Raw genomic sequence first — 20770 nt, forward strand, 5'->3', positions numbered from 1 at the left:
GTCAAGTTGCAGACAGACACAGTTAAAAGACACTCACATACAGCTTTTGGCCACAGTCTTTATCAGTAAATGTGGCACAAAACACCACACACACACACACACACACACACACAGCATCAGGAGGTTGGGGGCAGGGACGTGGGAAAAAAGGCAAAAAATAGAGAGGAGTGGGGAAAGATGGGCAGAAGTGGTGGAGAGAGGGCTGCAAATAAACAAGGTGGGAGATGATAGGACAGAGAGGGGTGGAAACTGTTGGGTGGAGGATGTGGAGATAGTATGTTACTCTAGGTTGAGGCTGGGATAATTTTGGGAGCAGAGTATATGTTGTAAGGATAACTCCCATCTGCACAGTTCAGAAAAGCCGGTGGTGGTATGAAGGGTCCAGATGACTCAGCTGGTGAAGCAGACACTCAAATTGAGTGTGTTACGTTCAGCTGTGTGCTGTGCCACAGGGTGGTGCATTTTGCTCTTGGCCACAGTTTGGTGATGGCTGTTCATCCTGCTGGACAGCTGGTTGGCAGTCATGCAAATATAAAATGCTGTGCAGTGAGAGCAGCAGAGCTGGTATATGACACGGTTGCTTTCACGAAGGTGACGAGGGCCCTGATGGGGTAGATTAAACCTGTGACAGGACTGGAGGAGGAAGTGCTGTGTTGGTGGATTGGAGAGGTTTTGCCCCTGGGTCTGTGAAATGTGTCTCCACAGGCACATGATTCTTGTGTCAAGGGGTTAGGTTTTGGAGTGGCACAGGATGATGTGATGGGTGGGTGGGTGACGGAATACCACTTTAGGAGGGGTGGGAGGTATCTCAGACAGGATGTCTCTCATTTCGGGGCACAATGACAGTTAATAAAAGCCCTGGTGAAGGATGTGGTTCAGTTTTTCTGGTCGGGGGTGGTATTGGTTGATGGAGGGGACACTCCTTTGTGGCTGGTTCTTGGGGTGGTGGGAGGATTGAGGGTGTGAGGGAAATGGCACAGGAGATCTGTTTGCAGACTAGGTCTGGGGATAGTGCCTGTCTGTGAAGGCCTCGGTGAGACCATCAACATACTGAGAAAGGGAGTTTTTGTCACTGCAGATACGTCATCCCCGGGTAGCGAGGCTACATGGGAGGCATTTTTTGGTATGAAAGGGATAACAGATGTCAAGATGTCAAGATCCAGGTATTGTTGGTAGTTGATGGGTATAATGTGGACAGAGGTGCAAATGGAGCCATCAGAGGGGAGGAGGTCAACATGCCCGAAGGTGGCATGCTGGATTGAGGACCACATGAAGCGGATGGGAGAGACTGTATTGAGGTTGTAAAGGAACGAAGATAGGGTGCCGTGGCCCTGAGTGCAGACCATGTAGATATCATTAACAAACCTTAAACAGACTAGGGGTTGGTGTTCTGGGCCTAGGAAGATCTCCTCTTGATGGCCCAAAAAAGGTTGGCATAGGAGGGTGCCGTGCGAGTGCCGATGAGTGTGCCGTGGATTTTTTATATCCGTATGTATCTGCAGTGACAAAAATTCCCTTGCTCAGTAGACTGAGGGTCTTACCGAGGGCTTCACAGACAGGCACTACCCCCCAGACCTAGTCCGCTATATATATGTATAATCAGTCGAGTGGGTAATTTGAAATTTCGGGAGGCTGTTTGTTGATGAGGTTATCAAATGTAGGGAGGTTGCAATGCTGTGAAAAATGGAACAGGAAGACTCTGTGTGTGCATTTGCACATGCTTGCCTGCAAAGGTATTATAAGAATGGTAGAGCAGTATGTTATTGCCTCCTACATACATTTAAACCAGTGGTAACAGTAAAATGAAAGATCTTACACAGAGCCATACTGACTGCAGTTGACACTTCAGAGCTGATTAAAACTGTGTGCCAGGCCGGGCCCCAAACTGGGGACCTTTGTCTATCGGGGGAAAACGTACCGCCACTGGAGCTATCTGACCACGACCACGATCTGCACTCAGGGTGACAAAAGTCGTAGAGTAGCAATATGCACATATACAAATGGCGGTAGTATTGCGTACACGAGGTATAAAAAGGCAGCACATTGGCAGAACCGTCATTTGTACTCAGGTGATTAATGTGAAAAAGTGTGATTATGGCCACATGATGGGAATTTAAACTTGGAATGTGGAATGGTCATAAGCTAGATGCATGGGACATTCCATTTCAGAAATCTTTAGAGAATTCAATATTCCAAAATACGCAGTGTCAAGAGTGTGCTGAGAATACCAAATTTCAGACATTACCTCTCACCACGGACACTGCAGTGGCCAATGGCCATCCTGCAACAATGGAATTTTTATGGATGACAGTGCACCATGTCACTGGGCCACAGTTGTTTGTGGTTCACACAGGGTTGTCAGTGCTGACAGACAAGCAACACTGCATGAAATAACCATAGAAATCAATGTGGGACATATGCAAATGTATCCATTAGGACACTGCAGTAAAATTTGGCATTAATGGGGTATGGCAGCAGACAAATGACGTGTGTGTCTTTGGTAACATCACCTGCACCTGCTCTCTGCTGGGCTCATGACCATATTGCTTGGACCCTAGACGACTGGTAAACCATGGCCTGGTCAGATGAGTCTGAGTTTCATTTGGTAAGAGCTGGTGGTAGGGTTCGAGTGTGGTGCAGACCCCATGAAGCTACGGACCCAAGTTTCAACAAAGAAGAGCACAAGCTGGTGATGACGTCATAATGACCTGGAATGACTCCATCCTTCGGTTACATGGATCATTGACTAGAAATGGTTATATTCAGCTACTGGGAGACCATTTGCAGCCATTCATGGACTACATGTTCACAAACAACAATGGAATTTTTATGGATGACAGTGCACCATGTCACTGGGTCACAGTTGTTTGTGGTTGATTTGAAGAACATTATGACCAGCCATCACCAAACGTGAATCACTTTCAACATTTATGAGACATATTCAAGAGGTCAGTCTGTGCTGAAAATCCTCTAGTGACAGCATTTTCACAATTGTGGGCGGCAGTAGAGGCAGCGTGGCTCAGTATTTCTGCAGAGGACTTTCGACAACTTATTGAGTTAATGCCAAGTCAAGTTGCTGCACTGTCCTGGGAAAAAGAAGGTCTGACTCAATATTAGGAGGTATCTCATGACTTTTGCCACATCAGTGTACTTCAGCCATTACCTTTCCTTGTACCATGCAAACTTCACAGAAGTTCTATTGGATACCTTGCTAGACTAGTGCTGCTGAAAGAAAGAATATTGCAGAGCACTTACTTAGCCAGAGTGTAGGGGATTGTTTCATTTTTTTTATTTTTTATTTTTTTATTTTTATTTTTTTTATTTTTTTTGCCCCCCCAAATATATGCCTCTGATGTGTTTTGTATGTGTGTGTCTGCCACCGCTTGCTAAAAGATTCTTTGTAAAATTTGCGGTACAGTTTCATACTGTTGTGTTTGTAACTGTTCTCATGACTGTACTTTGAACTTCTCTTACAGTTTCGTATGGAAAATAACCGCATAACGTTCTTTGTGAACATGTGTAGTTTGGCATTGAAAACACTTTGCAGGCAAGACCTTAAAGTGCCGTACATCTCCGACAAATTTGTGGAGGTTAGTATCTGGAGTGTAATTTTATTAGTTATTTGTAAATTTAATAACTGACCTTAAATCAGTCCAAGTCTCTCCTTAGTTTGGCTTGGTGACTGGTTTTGCTTAAATAACCAGTTTCGAACAAACATGCCCATGGTGAGGTGAGAGGGTTGGTAACATTGATCAAAGTAACACTTTATAGTATATATTAGTCTATTGTATACAAGAAATATTTCATTTTGGACTGTTTCAAGATCAGTTTTTGTTAGTTGTTTCAATTCCTAGCTACTATGTCTAAAAATTATTGTTTTGGAAATTTATCAGCTGCTAGAAAGAACGGTTAATTTGTAACTCTGAGATGTCATTTTCTGTGAATGTAAGTCCTTCAAAATGGCTTCTTACTGTAACATAAATTACAGATACTTGATTTATGCTGCCACCTTACTATGTTCATTCTGAGTGTAGTGTGAACAGTATTTATTCATTTATTTATTTAACCTGGCAAGATTAGGGCCGTCAGGCCCTCTCTTACATCTAACCAGGCATTCTACTTATTTTACATTCATATGCTTTAGTAGGCATGGTAAACTATATCTAGTGCAAAAAGTGAAATAAACAATTAGAAAGGCACACCTGGAAAAATACATACATATAGAGTTTATATCCGTAGATCATAAGTACTGTTAATTTAGACATTATTGAAGAGACAGATTTTAGATAGAAGTGCTGGCAGCAGGGAGTATGAGGGAGACTCATGGTGAAGGGAGGAGAAGAATAGAGAGACATGATGAAACATAATTAAGGAAATATAAAGGAAAAGAAGATTGTGTGGCTAATAGAGATAGATGAAGAGGAAGGCATCTCAGGAGCAAGATAGGAGACACTAGCTTTGCTATTTGACAGATGAGAGGATTGGCCTTGTACATTAATTTTGTGGAGAACGTTATGAGGATGATAGTAGGAAATGCTTCAACTTCTTCTTAAAAGCAGCAGGAAATTGAATTTTGTGCAAGGTAAGGGGCAGTTTGTTCCAGAGGCGGACAACAGCAACTGAGAAGGAGTTTGCAAAAGTTTTTGTTTTGTGAGTGGGCACAGTTAGGATACCAAATAAGAGTGACCTCGTGTTTCGATTATGATGGCATGACAGGTTTTTAATCTCTGAAGCAAGGTACTGGGGTGCTTGCGCGACGAGGAGTCGGTGAAGTAGACATATAGTGTGGTAGTCACGCAATTTGTCTGTCCGCAGCCACCCTAGCTCGGAGTATGAAGCACTAACATGATCATATCGGCTAATGTTGCAGGTGTAACACACACAGGCATTCATGGTTAGTTCTAGCCGTCTTTTGTTTTCTATACTTGTGCCTTGTTGAATTACATCACAATAGTGGAAGTTCGGTAGAACGAGTGCTTGCACGAGCTGGCATTTCAAGTCCTGCGGAAATATGTTCTGAAACTTTTTGAGAGCATAGAGACAAGCAGACGTCTTTTGGCACACTGCGACTGTATTCTCCGCCCAGTTGAGATGCTCATCCAAAGTTACACCCAAGTTCTTAACTGTTTTCTGATATGGTATTGGAGTACCAGCGAGCAGAATAGGAGGTAGCCGTTCTCGGAAATCTGAACTTATTAATTTCTGATGGGCTATTAAGATTACTTGCGTCGTTTTTGCATTTACTTTAAGCCCCAGGTTTTTCGCCCATGTCACTACTGAAGACAGATCGTCATTCATCTGAGCGATTGCAGTGTTTACATCTTCAGGTCTGACGCTTAGGTAGAGCTGGAGGTCGTCGGCATAGAAATGATATTTACAGGAGGACAGAACCGACGAAATATCATTGATTGACATATAAAGAAAACAAAAGTGGTCCTAAGACTGATCCTTGTGGCACTCCTGAGGAAACATGTTTCCAGGAAGATTTTTCATTTACGCAGACAACACATTGCTGTCTGTCTTTTAAGTAGCTTTCAAACCATCTCATTGCACAATCTGAGAAATTAAGCTGTTGCATTTTTCTGAGCAATATGTCAAAGTTAACAGTGTCAAAAGCTTTGCTGAAGTCCAGTAGCGTTAATATTGTTGCCTTTCGATTGTCAATGGCATATTTCAGGTCATCAGTTACTTTAATTAGAGCAGTGCTTGTGGTGTGATGTTTACGGAAACCGGATTGAAATTTGTCATATGGGCTGAATTCATGCAAATGTTCAGTGATTTGGTCATGAATAATATATTCAAGTGCTTTGGAAACAGCAGGTAGTATGTTAGATTCGGCACAAATACCGCGACTGCACCTGGGCTCTTCAGTAGTTGTGTACTCACCTGATGATGGCCGGACGTCTCTGGGCCGAAATATCGTGGCAGAATGTCGACGGGATCCGGCTGCATACCCGGAAATTATTAGAAGAATTCATTTAATTCGTTAGCTGACACATGAAAAGTAGTTTCCGATTTTGCCTTCCCGACCCCCAAGCTACGGAGATTCTTCCATAGAGTCGTGGGCGTCAGATCGCTGCATACAAGGGAGCAAGCGTGCATGATTTTAGAATTGCGAATGCATTGTTTCACTCTGTTCCATAGCTTTCTATATTCTTCAAAACGCTTGGGTTTCAGATCTGCCTTGAAACGCCTGTGGGCAGCATCCCTATTAATCATCATTTGACATAATTCAGCTGTCAGCCATGGAGCAGGAGATTTTCTTACACGGATTGTGCATACAGGTGCACGTTTGTCATAGAGGGCAGTGAGTTTATCACCAAGTTCATTAATTTTGCCATTGATTGTAGGTTCTCTGATTATTTGATGCCATGAGATTTCTGTGCAATCGGCTGTTAGAGCATCAAGGTCAATACGTTTCATGCTCCTACAAGTTATGTAACGCAATTTGATCCTTGGGGGCTGCACAGAGTAGGCCAGTAATATTACATCGTGTGCTATAAGAGTATGACTGTGCACTGTATGGTGTGTAGGTTGTAATGGAAGAATGTTCATGCTATTGCAACTAAACAGTCTTTGTAGATTTATTGCAGAGGAAGTGTCTCTTAACAGGTCTATGTTCAAGTCACCCATTACGATGACATGTTCGTATTGACACTGAAGTGAATGTAATTCCGACTGGAGGGAAGGAACTCGTTGAGCTTATTTTTGGCGGCTTGTACACAACGCCAGTCAAGAACTTCCGACTTTGTATATTTACTTCAATGAACATGAATTCAAACTCTTTTTCTTCAGCAGGGTTTGACGAACATAAGACTTTCGCTTTGAGATCTGTTCGTATATCCGCGCCGACCCCGCCACCTCGCTTTTTTGATCTGTCTGCCCTAAGAAATGTGTACCCTGGGAGATGAATAGATGCAGAGGATATGTGTGGTTTTAACCACATTTCGGATAAGAGGATTACGTGGTAGTTTAGTTGGTTGAAGAGGAGGCTAAGTTCTTCGTAATGTGCAGGTAAAGACTGGATGTTGCAGTGAGCTGCTAAAAGCTCTGACGCATTCCACTGAGCAGCCTGGAGTAGGGTGGCAGACCAGTTTGTCCCTTTGTTAGGCACTACCTGCCGCGAGGGGCACTGGCCGCTGCTTCCACCAAGTGACATAACATAGGGGTGTCCGAGATTTTGCACGCCCTGTTTGTGACTCCGCGAGTGCCGAAAGAAAGGCGACTGCAAGAGATTTCCTGATGTTGAAGGAGTATAGAAAATGGATTAGTGGTATTCGGTGCAAGGAGAATATGACCAAAATAGTGATGGCTGTGTGTCACTGTGTATCCTATGTCGTAAGAGGAGAAATGTAATTAGCGTATTTGAAACAGCTTAGGGTGGAAATAAAGGAAAGGGGAGTGATTTAAGAGGCTGATGCTGCCAGCAGAGAGAAGTAAGCTTAATAATTAATAGATTATTGTAGGAAATTTACTAAAGTGATACTGGTAGTGATTATCGTAGGAAGCCACACTTGGATTGAAATTTGCTGAAGTGATACTGATAGTGATTTTTGTTATGAACAATTTAAACCGAAGAGATGGGTGATTAATGAACTAAAGGAGAGACTAATAATTGCAATTGAACTATTACAGAATGGAAGAGAATAAATTGAGAAAATGAAAAAAGTATTAGCATTAACTAAAATTAAGTAATGGTTACAGCTACAGATACAAAAAATAGTAAAAAGTTAATACAGTTACAAAAACAGTTAGTTGAAGGTACAAATATGGGCATAATTAAAAAGTTAATACAATTACAAGACTATATCTGAGTATAGGGCTGTTACAATTTGCAGATGGTGTTAAGTTTGCACTTTTGGCTCGAGTAGCTTCACTTAATACTATTCAGTTCTGTCATGTTTGTGACTGTCTTCTTTCCAGCTGCTGTCTTAATGATTACTCTGCCATCCTAAGTCCACACATTCTGAAGACTGAAATGGGATATGGCACTGTTTAAAATCTTTAGCCGTTCGTGTGTTAGATCTTCCCTTATTGTAAGCCCTGTCCTTGCTAACTTCTTCTTCTGGGTAAAGATCTTTGCCCTTTTTCGGTATGAGACAAATTTAATTATTATTGGACAAGGTGTGGTAGCACCTGGTAGTTTTCGTCCCACCCGATGGCTACTGTCAATGTCTTCTTCCTTATTTTCTGCTACTCCAAACAGTCGTACACTATTTCGGCTTTGGTACTGTTCTAGCTCGTCTGTTGCGGCAGATAGTTTCACTTCCAACTCTCGTGCCTTTTTCTCGTATTCAGACACAGACTTTTTTAGTGCTGTAATTTCGGCAGTATTGGCCTCAACAGTTTCACGCATTTTGGCCAATACTGCTGCCGTTACAGTATCTGATATAGTGCCTGCTATCAGATCGAGATTGTTTTCATCGCGAAGCACAGCGTTTACCTCAGAGCAGACCAGCTCCGCTATACCGGGAGCCGCGGCCACACTTTCCGCCAAGAGCGAGCCCGCCGCACCTGCTGCTTCCTCGCTGCTGGACGCCTGCTGTTGACTCTTCTGTTTGCCATTTTCTCGGAGATATTGGCAGAGCACAGAAAAAAAAATAGCACTACTGCACAGAACACTGTTGTTTACACAATTTCCACTTGTACTAGACAACACTACCTGCGAGAACACCTTCGAATTCAACTAAATTTCGCGAGCCGAACTTAACACGTGTTACACTGCAGCCACCATGGCACTCTCTGTGTAATTGCTTTGTAGTACTTCAGAGGCTTACAGACTTAACCTGCACATATATTTAGGTGACTTCAGTCACAGAGGCATTTGACGTGGGGGGTCTAGAGCAAATAGTATATGAGAGACTGTCATTAAACAGTGTGAGAATTAACTATTACAGTAGAACTGACACTACCATGGTGTCTCTGTCTATTGGTAGACCACGTTGATTGATCTTGTGAAGTCTAGCGGAACGTTTTGTGATGGTTTATGTTACAGTCACTCAGCTCAAACATCATAATTTACTGAAATTCAGTGACTGCATTAATTATCTTTTGTTGTAACCATTTCAAGTAGCAGTGAAGGCAGTAACACATGATCACTGATGTAACTCCATAAGAAGAAATCACATTGGTAACTATGGAGGTCACTGAAGAAGAGAAGTGTCACAAAAAGAAGTTAGTCCAATCTGTCACTGGGGTAATATGTCATTGAGGCAGTCACGGAACTCCTGAAAGAAAGTTGGTCGAGCAGCATCTTTTTGCAAAATGAGGTCTCCGCTATCTTTCTGTAACTGTGGCATTAGCTATTGCTGCAGCATACCTTTGTTTGTGACACAAGTCACAGTTTTCTCTGCAAAGAAAAATGGAATCACAAATTAACCCTTGGAGAGATGCTGGTATCCACTGACAAGTGTCATTTTTCTGTACGTCTTGTAGTTTTCACAGAATTGTCTTCTGAAACCTGAGGTACTTACGAATAATCATTGACTTTGCACACCATTGGACAGAAAATATTAATGGTTCAGACAGAAATAAGTAGATATGAGTCACCTCCTCTGTGTCAGATTTCCTTAAGTACAGAGCAGACATTGGGAACCTGACATATTGCAAATACTCGTAATCAGGTTAAAAAGCTGGTACAGTACATTTTCAGGATGAATGCCTTCATAGCAGTGACAGAGTAGTGGAATGTCGCACTTCTTTCATATGAAAAGGAAGCATACGATCACACTGTTATGATGTAAGTACAGTTCTTCACCATTTCAACATGCACTTCAAGATAGTCAGAGTACAATATTGCTAATGATTTCAAACTTGCAGGAAATGGTCTACGCCGAAAGAAGAGAGCACCCTGTTCCTAAAAAGATGTACAAAGTGTAAGTAACATCGAGAATCACGTCGGGAAAGGGGTCCTCCACACTCATTTGTAAACCTTCAGTTAACTTATACCAATGAATCACAGAGTCTTGCATGAGCACTGGAAGTTGTACACTGCCAGCTATTAAAATTGCAGTACCCTGAATGTGACGTGCCACAGATGTCAATCTGGCACAAAGTGCAGTATATACTTATATATACAAGTGATTAGTATTTTGCAAAAAGTAGATAGGAATCATGTATTCTGTACGTAAACCAATATTGCCGAGTGGATTTCTGATTCAGAAATCAGATTTAAATATCAGTTTCCAGAATTAAATTTTCACTCTGCAGTTAAGTGGGATATGAAACTTCCTGGCAGATAAAAACTGTGTGCTAGACCGAGACTCAAACTTGAGACCTTTGCCTTTTGAGGGCAAGTGTTCTACTGATTGAACTTCCCAAGCGCAAGTCACGACCCATCCTCACCACTTTATTTACACCGGTACCTTGTCTCCTACCTTCCAAACTTTTACAGAAGTTCTCCTGTGAAACTTGCGAGACTAGCTCTCTTGGAAGGAAGGATATTGCGGACATATGGCTTAGCGACAACCCGAGGGATGTTTCCAGAATGAAATTTTCACTCTGCAGTTAAGTGTGCGCCAATATGAAACTTGCTAGCAGATTAAAACTGTGTGCCGGACTGAGACTCGAACTTGGGACCTTCGCCTTTCACATGCAAGTGCTCTGCCGACTACAGAATGAAAATTTCATTCTGAAAACATCTGCCTCTCTGTGGCTAAGCCATGTCTCCACATTTTCCTTTCTTCCAGAAGTGCTAGTTCCACAGGTTTCACAGGAGAACTTTTGTAAAATTTGGAAGGTAGGAGACGAGGTACTGCTGGCAGAAGTAAAGCTGTGAGGACAGGTTGTGAGACGTGCTCAGGAATTCAGTCGGTAGAGTGCTTGCCCATGAAAGGCAGAGGTCCCAAGTTTGAGTCCCAGTCCAGCACACAGCTTCAACATGGCAGGAAGTTTAAATATTAGTTGTTTCTGAGAAGATTGTGCTACGCACTTGCAAGAAGGAGAAACATCTACCAGCATATGATTGAATTGGACAGTTGTCAGACCGTAGTGCTGTAGGATATTGGTGTCTGGACAATAACTTTCAAAACCTGTAAGGTGCTAACAAAACTGAAGAGGTCATCCATAATGTCCACCTGTCAGTTTCAACAAAATCTGCGCCAACGGCCTTTGAGAAACGAGGCCCACTTCAGTAAGCTGAAGAATATGTGCATCTATCCTACTGCTTCCTTTAACCTCAGCAGGACTATGAGAGATTCAGATTTGAAAGAGGAGCCAGAGAAGTAGATTCCACGTTACCAAATCTGTTCTCAGCATCCCTTGAGGAAGTCTGCAGATCTATCAACTGAAAAAAGAGGAGGAGGAATGCATATCTGAACCCTACTTCACTTTGCTGAAAACCTCGTACCATTTGCTTCTCTCAGATGAAACTTCGGAAACTGATGGAACAGCATAACAGGAGACACTTAAAAACAGAACTGAAGATCAGCTAAGATAGGACTACAATGATGTGTAATCAGCATGTTGTAAAGAAAATTGTTTGGGTGAATAATGTCATTGTGTAACCAGTTCATGAGTTTTTTTATTTGGGGCAGCTGAATGTGACTGGATTGACATTAAAAGAAATGAACAGAAGATCAGGAATGGAAGGGAAAGCTTTAGTGAAGGAAAGGGTTATCAAAAAGAATGTCAGATATTTACATTCAGTGTGTATTACCAGTTTCATCATACAGAAGTGAAACACTACAGAAATGATTCAAAAACTGAGAGGTGCTCTGTGAGTAATAGATATGTGCTCGATGAGAATTACCACGAGAGGTGAAGCGGTGCAACAAACAAATGGGTAAGGAAACGAGCTAAAGTATCGCTGTAATGGCAGCAAAGTGGAGGTAGCAGGGTATGTGGACAATTGAGAGAATGGTGGCTGGAATAGGGAAATTTTCTGACAAGTTCTGAGAAAGAGAACTAAGATAGTGATGATGATCTAACAGAAGGCACATATAAGACATTAAAAAAATGAAAGTGAATGATGAGGATAGGTGTGGCTGGAGACTGTAAGGCTTTGAGAAGACTGGAATTGGTCTTTAAAAAGTAGTGTACGTCAAACGGCAGGTCTTCAGGCACAGACAGATGCACCAAAGGTAGGAAGCTAGCAGTCTAGACATTTGCACAAAGACTCACGTCAAGTCTGCCAATCTCCATCAGCTATTTTCCACAGTGTATAATACTGCACAGGTGAAACATTTACAGATGGCCACAACTAGCAAACCACAACAGGAAACATGAGTTGCCAGGCTAAAACAACAGTTTATGCACAGTGCAAAATCAGTTTTAATATATAAGTGGTGGCGACATCGGTTGAAGTGTTAAAACTTATGAAGCCACCATACAAAAATGGGGTTCAAGTCCCTGTGTAACAGTATAAGTGACACCTGTTGACACTGAATCATGTTATAAACATTTTGACCAAGTATCCTGACTCATCGTTTGTGCGGCACACACAGTTCTCTTGGCCACTTGGCACTGACGTGGCACAGATTGGTACCTGACAACTCTCTCTTTTCTCCTCAAAAGTGCTGCCACCAGCATTTCACTCATTATCATTCTTGTGAAACACAGTAGGACCTTTATTTGTATGAAGTAATGAGTGCTATGAACAAGGGATCTCAAGCTGGTTTTATATTTCTAAATTCCCAGAATGCTTTTGACAGTGTTCCTCACAACCGGCTACTAAGCAAATCGCATGGTTATGAAGCACTGTCATAGTTGTGTGACTGTATTTATAAGTTCCTGTCAGAAAGGTCACAGTTCGTAGTAATGACGGGAACCTGTTGGGTCAAACAGGAGCGATATCTGGGGTTCCCCAAGGAAGTGTTATGGGTCCCATGCTGCTCTTAATGTACATAAATGATTTAGAAGACAATCTGAGCAGTCCTCTTAGATTGTTTAATAATGTGCTATCATTTACCATCAAGTAATGTCATCAAATTAAAATGATTTACACAAGATATCTGCATGGTATGAAAAGTGGCAGCTGTCCATAACGAATAGGTCCCTCACACAAATGCTGAAACAACATGTTTAAATTTTGGTTACTCGATACATAACATGACTTCAGAGGTTGTCAATTTCACTAAAAACCTAGGGATTATAGTGTGACACGACATTTTAGGATGGCATATCCGTTTGTCAGAAAAGATACAGGACAGGTTTTTTCAAAAATAGGAAATTGCACTTACTAAGTAATGATCCCAGCTCCTATGAAGTAGTCGCCTTGGCTATATATGCCCAGTTGCCAACATTTCTGAAGGACTTGGAAGCAAGCTGAGAAATTTTCAACTGTGATGCTTGTAAGCTCATTTGTCATAGACCATTGCATGCTTATGATATCTTGATGAAGCTTTCCTGTTAGGAGCCTCTTCACTCAAGGAAACAAGAAAAAATTGCAAGGTTAGAGGTTGGGCGAATGTGGCAGATGTGGGATGGCAACAGCAGAATGTCTGGCCAGATATACAGTAACAGATAAAGCAGTAGGGGGTCTTGTATTGCCATGCAGTAAGAACCAGTCGCGAGCATGTCACGAATCATGGCAGCAACATCGAATAGCTTTAGTTCGGTGTTTGACCTGGAGAAACATACTCGTGGTGAACTAATCCTTTACTATCACAGAATGTGATTAACATTGCCTTTATTGTCGAAGGTTGTCATTTGACTTTTTCGAGGCTGGTGATCCAGGACTCTGCCATTCAGCACTTTGATGCTTCATGTAAGGGCCATACTGGTAGCACCAACTTTTCATCCCCAACAATAGTCTTTGACAGAAATGTGGGATCACATCTGGCTTTGCCTGGTAGTTCAGCAGAAATTCTTTGCCTTTCCTCTTTTTGTTCATCTATTAGTGTGTGAGGGATGAGTTTTGCATTAAGTTTCCATTTCCTGAAATCTTCGTGTAAAATCTTACGACACGCATCACGATTCAAATTAAGTTGTTCTGATATAGAACACACACAGTTACATAACGAATTTAAAAGTAACAGTTTCCTTGCAATAACTGTCTTACACGCTCCACATTTACATCAGTATGCGCTGTTGATGGGTGACCAATGTGGTATTATCTCATTCTGAATCTCTGCCTCGACAAAACCTTTCGCGCCACTCTAAAGCACAACTTCTTGAAAGTGCCTCACCTGCATAGCTCGCTTAATCACTGTCCACGTTTCACTAGGGGTTTCTCCCGAGCTTAATGCAGAGCTTAATATTCGCTCTTTGGTCACAATCAGCATCCATTGTGTCACTGTAACTAATACGCCAAGAACCCAAACAGTATGTTGCCAATCAGAGCCCTGTATCCTAGTGAGTTTGTGCAGAAACATGGCCAAGGTCATTTCAAGGATGCACACATACAGGTAACATAAAAACTATCTTTGTTCCTTTTGAGTATTCAAACTCAGAAATAAAAAAACTTATCCTGGAACTTTTCTGACAAAGGGAGTATTTATGGCATATGCCATATATATGAGAGTTTATGTGACGACGAAAGCGGTTTGTTACGTTTAGTAATGAGTGGATGTTGGGACATCTAACTGTGGGAGATATTATTACAATATGTTCAGACGGTAGAACAGCTCGAACCCATCACTTCTGTAATGCGAAGCGGCAACTGAGCATCTGACCTGCTGTATAGGGCCACTTGCTGCTTGGCGGCAGTCTTTGAAGGCGTTTAGAAAACGAGGAGAAAAAGAGGAGAGATCATGGCTGCAGTGGATGCCATGACAAATTACTTTCAGATTCGCTTGTGCAACATATAGTTTACTTCTTGTCTTGATTTTTGCACGAGTTACATACGTATAAAACGATATGTCAATATGTAAACTGTCTGTTATATGAGATTTTGTTACTGTAAAAGAAGGTGTGACTACAGCAAGTTTAAAGTTGAGTTGTTTAGGTCATTCAAGTAGCTCAAAGACAATTAACACTCACTTTCAGCACCCATCCGTGCACAAGGTGATGGCTGGGTGGAACTGACTTGCAAGTCTACCCCAGTGAACACCAAGAAAACACAACCAAAACAAATCTTATCAAATAAAGCTGGTGATGTAAAATATCAGATAGTTGGAGATTACACACAAGAAATGGAATACTGAAGCTATACTAGGTTCCATTTCAGGATTACAATTACAAACTTAAATTGGAAGATTGACATAGAAAATGTCACAGAGATAGCGAACTGAAAACTATTTTATTGCCTGAACCCTTAGAAGATTCGACATCTCTACTAAAGGGACTGCCTACACTACATTTGTCAGTCTTCTTCTTTAGTACTGTTGTGCGATACAGGATCCTTTCGAAGGAGGATGTCGAAAAAGTTCAGAGAAGAGCAGCTCATTTCATATTATCGTGAGATGGGGAGAAAGTGTCACTGTTGCAGTCATTAAAATGAAGGCTTTTTCATTGCAGTGAGATCTTTCACAGAATTTCAAGAGAATTTTGTTCTCTGAATATGAAAATATTTTATCAACCCCCACCTACATAGGTTGAAATCATCGTCATAAAATATGAGAATTGGAGTGTGCTCAGAAAGATTTAGTTCTTCACCACGTGCTGTTAGAGAGTGGAATGAGCGAGAAATAGTCTGAAACTGGTTTTGTGAAACCTCTGCCAAACACTAAGTCTAATGGGAAGTTGTTGTGTAATAAATACAACATTACAGAGACAGAATTGCTAACTAGTACTTAGCTCCAGGAGGGAAAATTCCATTACTGTCAACAGACAATTGCATAACTGTTTCTACATCGTGGAACTGTAAGTTCCCATCCTTGGCAGGACAGAAGGACATAGGTAGGGGAAGGTCACTAAGTTCGTACGGAGGGATTTTGTTCCGAAAGGTTAAAAACCAGCTGTAAAGCTAAATTTTGTTTAATATCAAGCATAACAGTGTAATTGGTGTTCTTTAGATTCACAAGTTGTTGTTGTTGTTGTTGTTGTTGTTGTGGTTTTCAGTCCTGAGACTGGTTTGATGCAGCTCTCCATGCTACTCTATCCTGTGCAAGCTTTTTCATCTCCCAGTACCTACTGCAACCTACATCCTTCTGAATCTGCTTAGTGTATTCATCTCTTAGTCTCCCTCCACGATTTTTACCCTCCACGCTGCCCTCCAATACTAAATTGGTGATCCCTTGATGCCTCAGAACATGTCCTACCAACCGATCCCTTCTTCTGGTCAAGTTGTGCCGCAAACTTCTCCCCAATCCTATTCAATACTTCCTCATTAGTTATGTGATCTACCCATCTAATCTTCAGCATTCTTCTGTAGCACCACATTTCGAAAGCTTCTATTCTCTTCTTGTCCAAACTATTTATCGTCCATGTTTCACTTCCATACATGGCTACACTCCATACAAATACTTTCAGAAATGACTTCCTGACACTTAAATCTGTACTCGATGTTAACAAATTTCTCTTCTTCAGAAACGTTTTCCTTGCCATTGCCAGTCTACATTTTATATCCTCTCTACTTTGACCATCATCAGTTATTTTGCTCCCCAAATAGCAAAACTCCTTTACTACTTTAAGTGTCTCATTTCCTAATCTAATTCCCTCAGCATCACCCGACTTAATTAGATTACATTCCATTATCCTCGTTTTGCTTTTGTTGATGTTCATCTTATATCCTCCTTTCAAGACACTGTCTATTCCATTCAACTGCTCTTCCAAGTCCTTTGCTGTCTCTGACAGAATTACAATGTCATCGGCGAACCTCAAAGTTTTTATTTCTTCTCCATGAATTTTAATACCTACTCCAAATTTTTCTTTTGTTTCCTTTACTGCTTGCTCAATATACAGATTGAACAGCATCGTGGAGAGGCTACAACCCTGTCTTACTCCCTTCCCAACCACTGCTTCCCTTTCATGTCCCTCGACTCTTATAACTGCCATCTGGTTTCTGTACAAATTGTAAATAGCCTTTCGCTCCCTGTATTTTACCCCTGCCACCTTTCGAATTTGAAAGAGAGTATTCCAGTCAACATTGTCAAAAGCTTTCTCTAAGTCTACAAATGCTAGAAACGTAGGTTTGCCTTTCCTTAATCTTTCTTCTAAGATTAGTCGTAAGGTGAGTATTGCCTCACGTGTTCCAGTGTTTCTACGGAATCCAAACTGATCTTCCCCGAGGTCGGCTTCTTCTAGTTTTTCCATTCGTCTGTAAGTAGTATAGTCATTATAACATTTTGTGTTCCTTCTGCTTCATTGATAAAATTGTGCTATTTTAACCCTACAGATTGAAATGACGATCAAACTGTTTAGTAAAAATTTCAATCTATCAGAAGCCCTGAAAGAAATTATTTCCAGAAGGCTGGACAGTCAGAAAAAGTTCTTGGATCTCTCTTGTATAAATGATATTCCTGGTGAGTAAAAGATAAAACGTTTTTAGTTGTATTCATATTCTCTCTCTCTCTCTCTCTCTCTCTCTCTCTCTCTCTCTCTCTCTCTCTCTCTCATGAATTTGTATTAAATTCCAGCATTGTTCTCACTACTCGCTTGTGATTGTTATACTGACTGTGATATTGAGCTTGCAGATTTAAGAAATGTCTATCTGGTCATCCACATAATTGGTCCTGTAACCGTAACTGATCTGAATTCAATGAGCATCAAAGCTCTATAATTTACGTGCCAAACGTTACCCAAAATTTGTTGAAGTTAGAGTCTACAGACTTCAGTGTTCAGTTTAGAGTAGGCTATTCCAGTGCTCTCCACAGGGCTGACGAGCACGTGTCAGCTTGCCTGCACGGAGGAGTGAGTAGTATAGGCTACGGTCCACGTAGCCCTATTGCATGCATTCTATGCATTTGCGAGCCACTCAGCTCGAACAGTAGCATTGCATACACTGTGCCCAGCCCACTCATTGGCCACGTGTCAGTTGTTTTCTTACCCCTCCCCACTCAGCCTGCAGTGCTTTCCAGCTGGAACAGCTCGGTTTAGTGTTATTTTTGTTCTATATTTTTTTACATCCTTGGTGTTTCTGACGTCCTTGTGAACTGGCACTGGCTTTCTGTGCTGTTGGTTTCCTGTATTGCTTCTTCAATGTACAGATTGAATAACATGGGGGATAGGCTCCAACCCTGTCTCACTTCTTTCTCAACCACCGCTTCCCTTTCATATCCTTCAATTTCTATAACTACAGAATGTGTACGTAATTGGTCACACAACCAAGTTAGTTCACGCTGTTGCTGGGATCTTGGTTTGCTTTCATGAGAAATTTGATTTTAAAAGTGTGAAGGTGGGGATGTACATTCTCTTACATGTTGCATTTTCGAAAATTTGTTTATTTTATTTTGGCCAAGAACTGTTGTAACATCTCTCACAGAATACACATTATGAACTGTGTGCGCATAAATTGTGAACAGATTGGAAATATGTTGGAATTCCTGGATACTGTAAAAGCGATATTCGACAGCTTTTAGATATTGAAGAAATTTCATTGTTGTATCAACGGGAACAATCAGTTTTTGAAAATATAATGTAATTGGCTAGATAAAAAACCTACTCTCCAAGCCAGTGGCAGGAGAACACACTTACAAAAGTATCGATATTTGCAAACTTTTGGAGCCAGTGGCTGCCTTCTGTGGCAGATGGCTCGAAGGGGAAGGAAGAGTAGTGAAGGAAAAGCACTGGTAAAGTTTAGGAAATGGCTCGAGTTCACAAAAGCCAACCAGAACCATTGATCAGGGGTTGGCGATGTCTGAGCTTTTGTTACATTTTGAAGTTGGATTGGCAGATTATACCATCATAGGAAACATGAGGGGCAGATAACACTGCAGGATTTTGCAGAATGAGAGAAGGCTGATGGAGTGGAAATTGACAGATGAGGCAAGTACGTCACAGATTATCCAGGTACATTATAAAGAAGTGCCATATTTAAACCAGCTTCAAACTGCAAAAACAGGCCAGATTTCATAACAAAAAGCTATCCCACCTTCTCCTAAACTCTTTCAAAAGCGATTTCTCTCTCTCTCTCTCTCTCTCTTTCTCTCTCTCTCTCTCTCTCTCTCTCTCTCTCTCTCTCTCTCCAGCTACCTCCAGCTACACGACAGCCACACCACCAGCTACCACTCATCTTCTGCAAACCGAGCTTAGCCTACGTACTCAACATCCCGCAGCCTTCACCACTGCTTCCCAGAGCAATGATAACTCATGATCACAAGCACTAACACCTCAGTCCATAGAACTTCTTACCCCACCCAAACCAACCCCCCACCCCCTCCCCCCACCTTTTACCTGCTTTTTAAGACCCACAAACCCAGTTACACTGGTTGTCCCCTAGTTGCTGGCTTCAAAGCACCTGCCAAATGTATATCTGAATTAGTAGATCGACACCTACAATGTATAGTACAAAGACTTCTCTCCTATATTAAAGCCACCAACCATAATCTAAAATTCCCCTCCCCCCCATACCTCACTTGCCACCATTGATGCCCCCTTCCTGTATACCAACATCCCCCATGTACATGTTCTGTCTACTGCTGAACATTTCCTCAGTCAATACACACCTGATTCCAAAGCTACGGTGGCCTTCTTGCTCACCTTAATCCATTTTGTACTTATCAGCAACTACTTTACGTTTAAGGGACAGACGTACAAGCAGATCAGGGGCACGGTCATGGGAACCAGAATGGCTCCTTTCTATACCAGCCTTTTCATGGTTCGCTTGGATAGGGCTTTTCTGGGATTCATAAGGCTTCAGCTATTGGTTTGGTTTACACACATTGATGTCATCTTTACTATATGAACTCATGGTGAGGCTGACCTGTTGTTATTGGAATCTCTAAATACATTCTCTCAATTAAATTTCACATGTTCCTATTCTGAATACTGTGCTACTTTCCTCGATGTTGACCTCTTCTTCACAGAGGGCCAGCTACACACTTCTGTTCCCATTAAACCTACTAACAAACAACAGCACTTACATTCTGACAGTTCCCATCCTTACCATGTCAAATGTTCCCTTCCGTACAGCTCCGGCTTTCAAGACAAACATATTTGTTCATATTCAGACTCTTTACATCATTGCATCACCATTCTCACCTCAACTTTCACTGGACATAATTACTCGACCAGCCTCGCTCAAAAGAAAATTTCCTGGCCGATCGTATCCGGCCCTGGTACTGCTGATACTTAAAAAAACAACAACAACTTAGGAGTACCGGTACACCTCTTGTCCTCAGTATTACTCTGATCTCGAATATATTAATAATCAGTTACTTCGACAAGGCTATGACTTCCTAAAATTGTGCCCTGAAGTGAGATCCATTCTGTCTGACATTTTTCCCACCGCACCTAGAATAGCTTTTCATTGCCCTCCCAATTTCCACAATATCATTGTCGGACCCTATCCTCCTCCTGCACCCATCTCCCTACCCTATGGCTCCTACCTCTGTGACTGTCCCCACTGTAAGACTTGCAATGTGTACCCTCCCACCATCCTCCAAATGTGAAACAACACGTCACGTACTGGCTGTTATATAAACACTGTTTGGCCTTTTACATTGGCGTGAATACCACCAATGATCGGGCAGAGGCTGACAACATACGATTCCCTGTTGCAGAGCATGCTCTACGACATGACAGTCATGGCCTTGCTGACTGTTTCACCACAAGTGTCATCTAGATTCTTCCTCCAGACTCTATTTCTCAGAATATGCAGGCGGGGACTGGCGTTACAACTTGTCCTTGGTTCTCACCACCCATCTGGTCTTAATTTACATTAATTTTTCTGGTTTCAGCATTTGTTCTCAGTAACTATTCCTTTCTTCACTCCGTTTTGATTTTGTATACC

At 41.7% G+C, this 20770-nt stretch overlaps 1 protein-coding gene across 3 annotated transcripts in view; it reads left to right on the top strand.

Annotated features, from left to right (window-relative positions):
- The window catches only part of LOC124717223 (nuclear RNA export factor 1-like), a 218397-nt gene that overhangs the window by 121431 nt on the left and 76196 nt on the right, over positions 1-20770 (top strand). For all 3 annotated transcript variants that reach the window (XM_047244011.1, XM_047244013.1, XM_047244014.1), the window contains 2 exons: positions 3477-3590; positions 17216-17342. In XM_047244011.1, coding sequence (XP_047099967.1) covers positions 3477-3590; positions 17216-17342 — 241 coding nt within the window. The remainder of the gene's footprint in view (positions 1-3476; positions 3591-17215; positions 17343-20770) is intronic.

This window comes from Schistocerca piceifrons, chromosome 9 (genome assembly GCF_021461385.2).
Source record: "Schistocerca piceifrons isolate TAMUIC-IGC-003096 chromosome 9, iqSchPice1.1, whole genome shotgun sequence".
Classification (NCBI taxonomy): Eukaryota; Metazoa; Arthropoda; class Insecta; order Orthoptera; family Acrididae; genus Schistocerca; species Schistocerca piceifrons.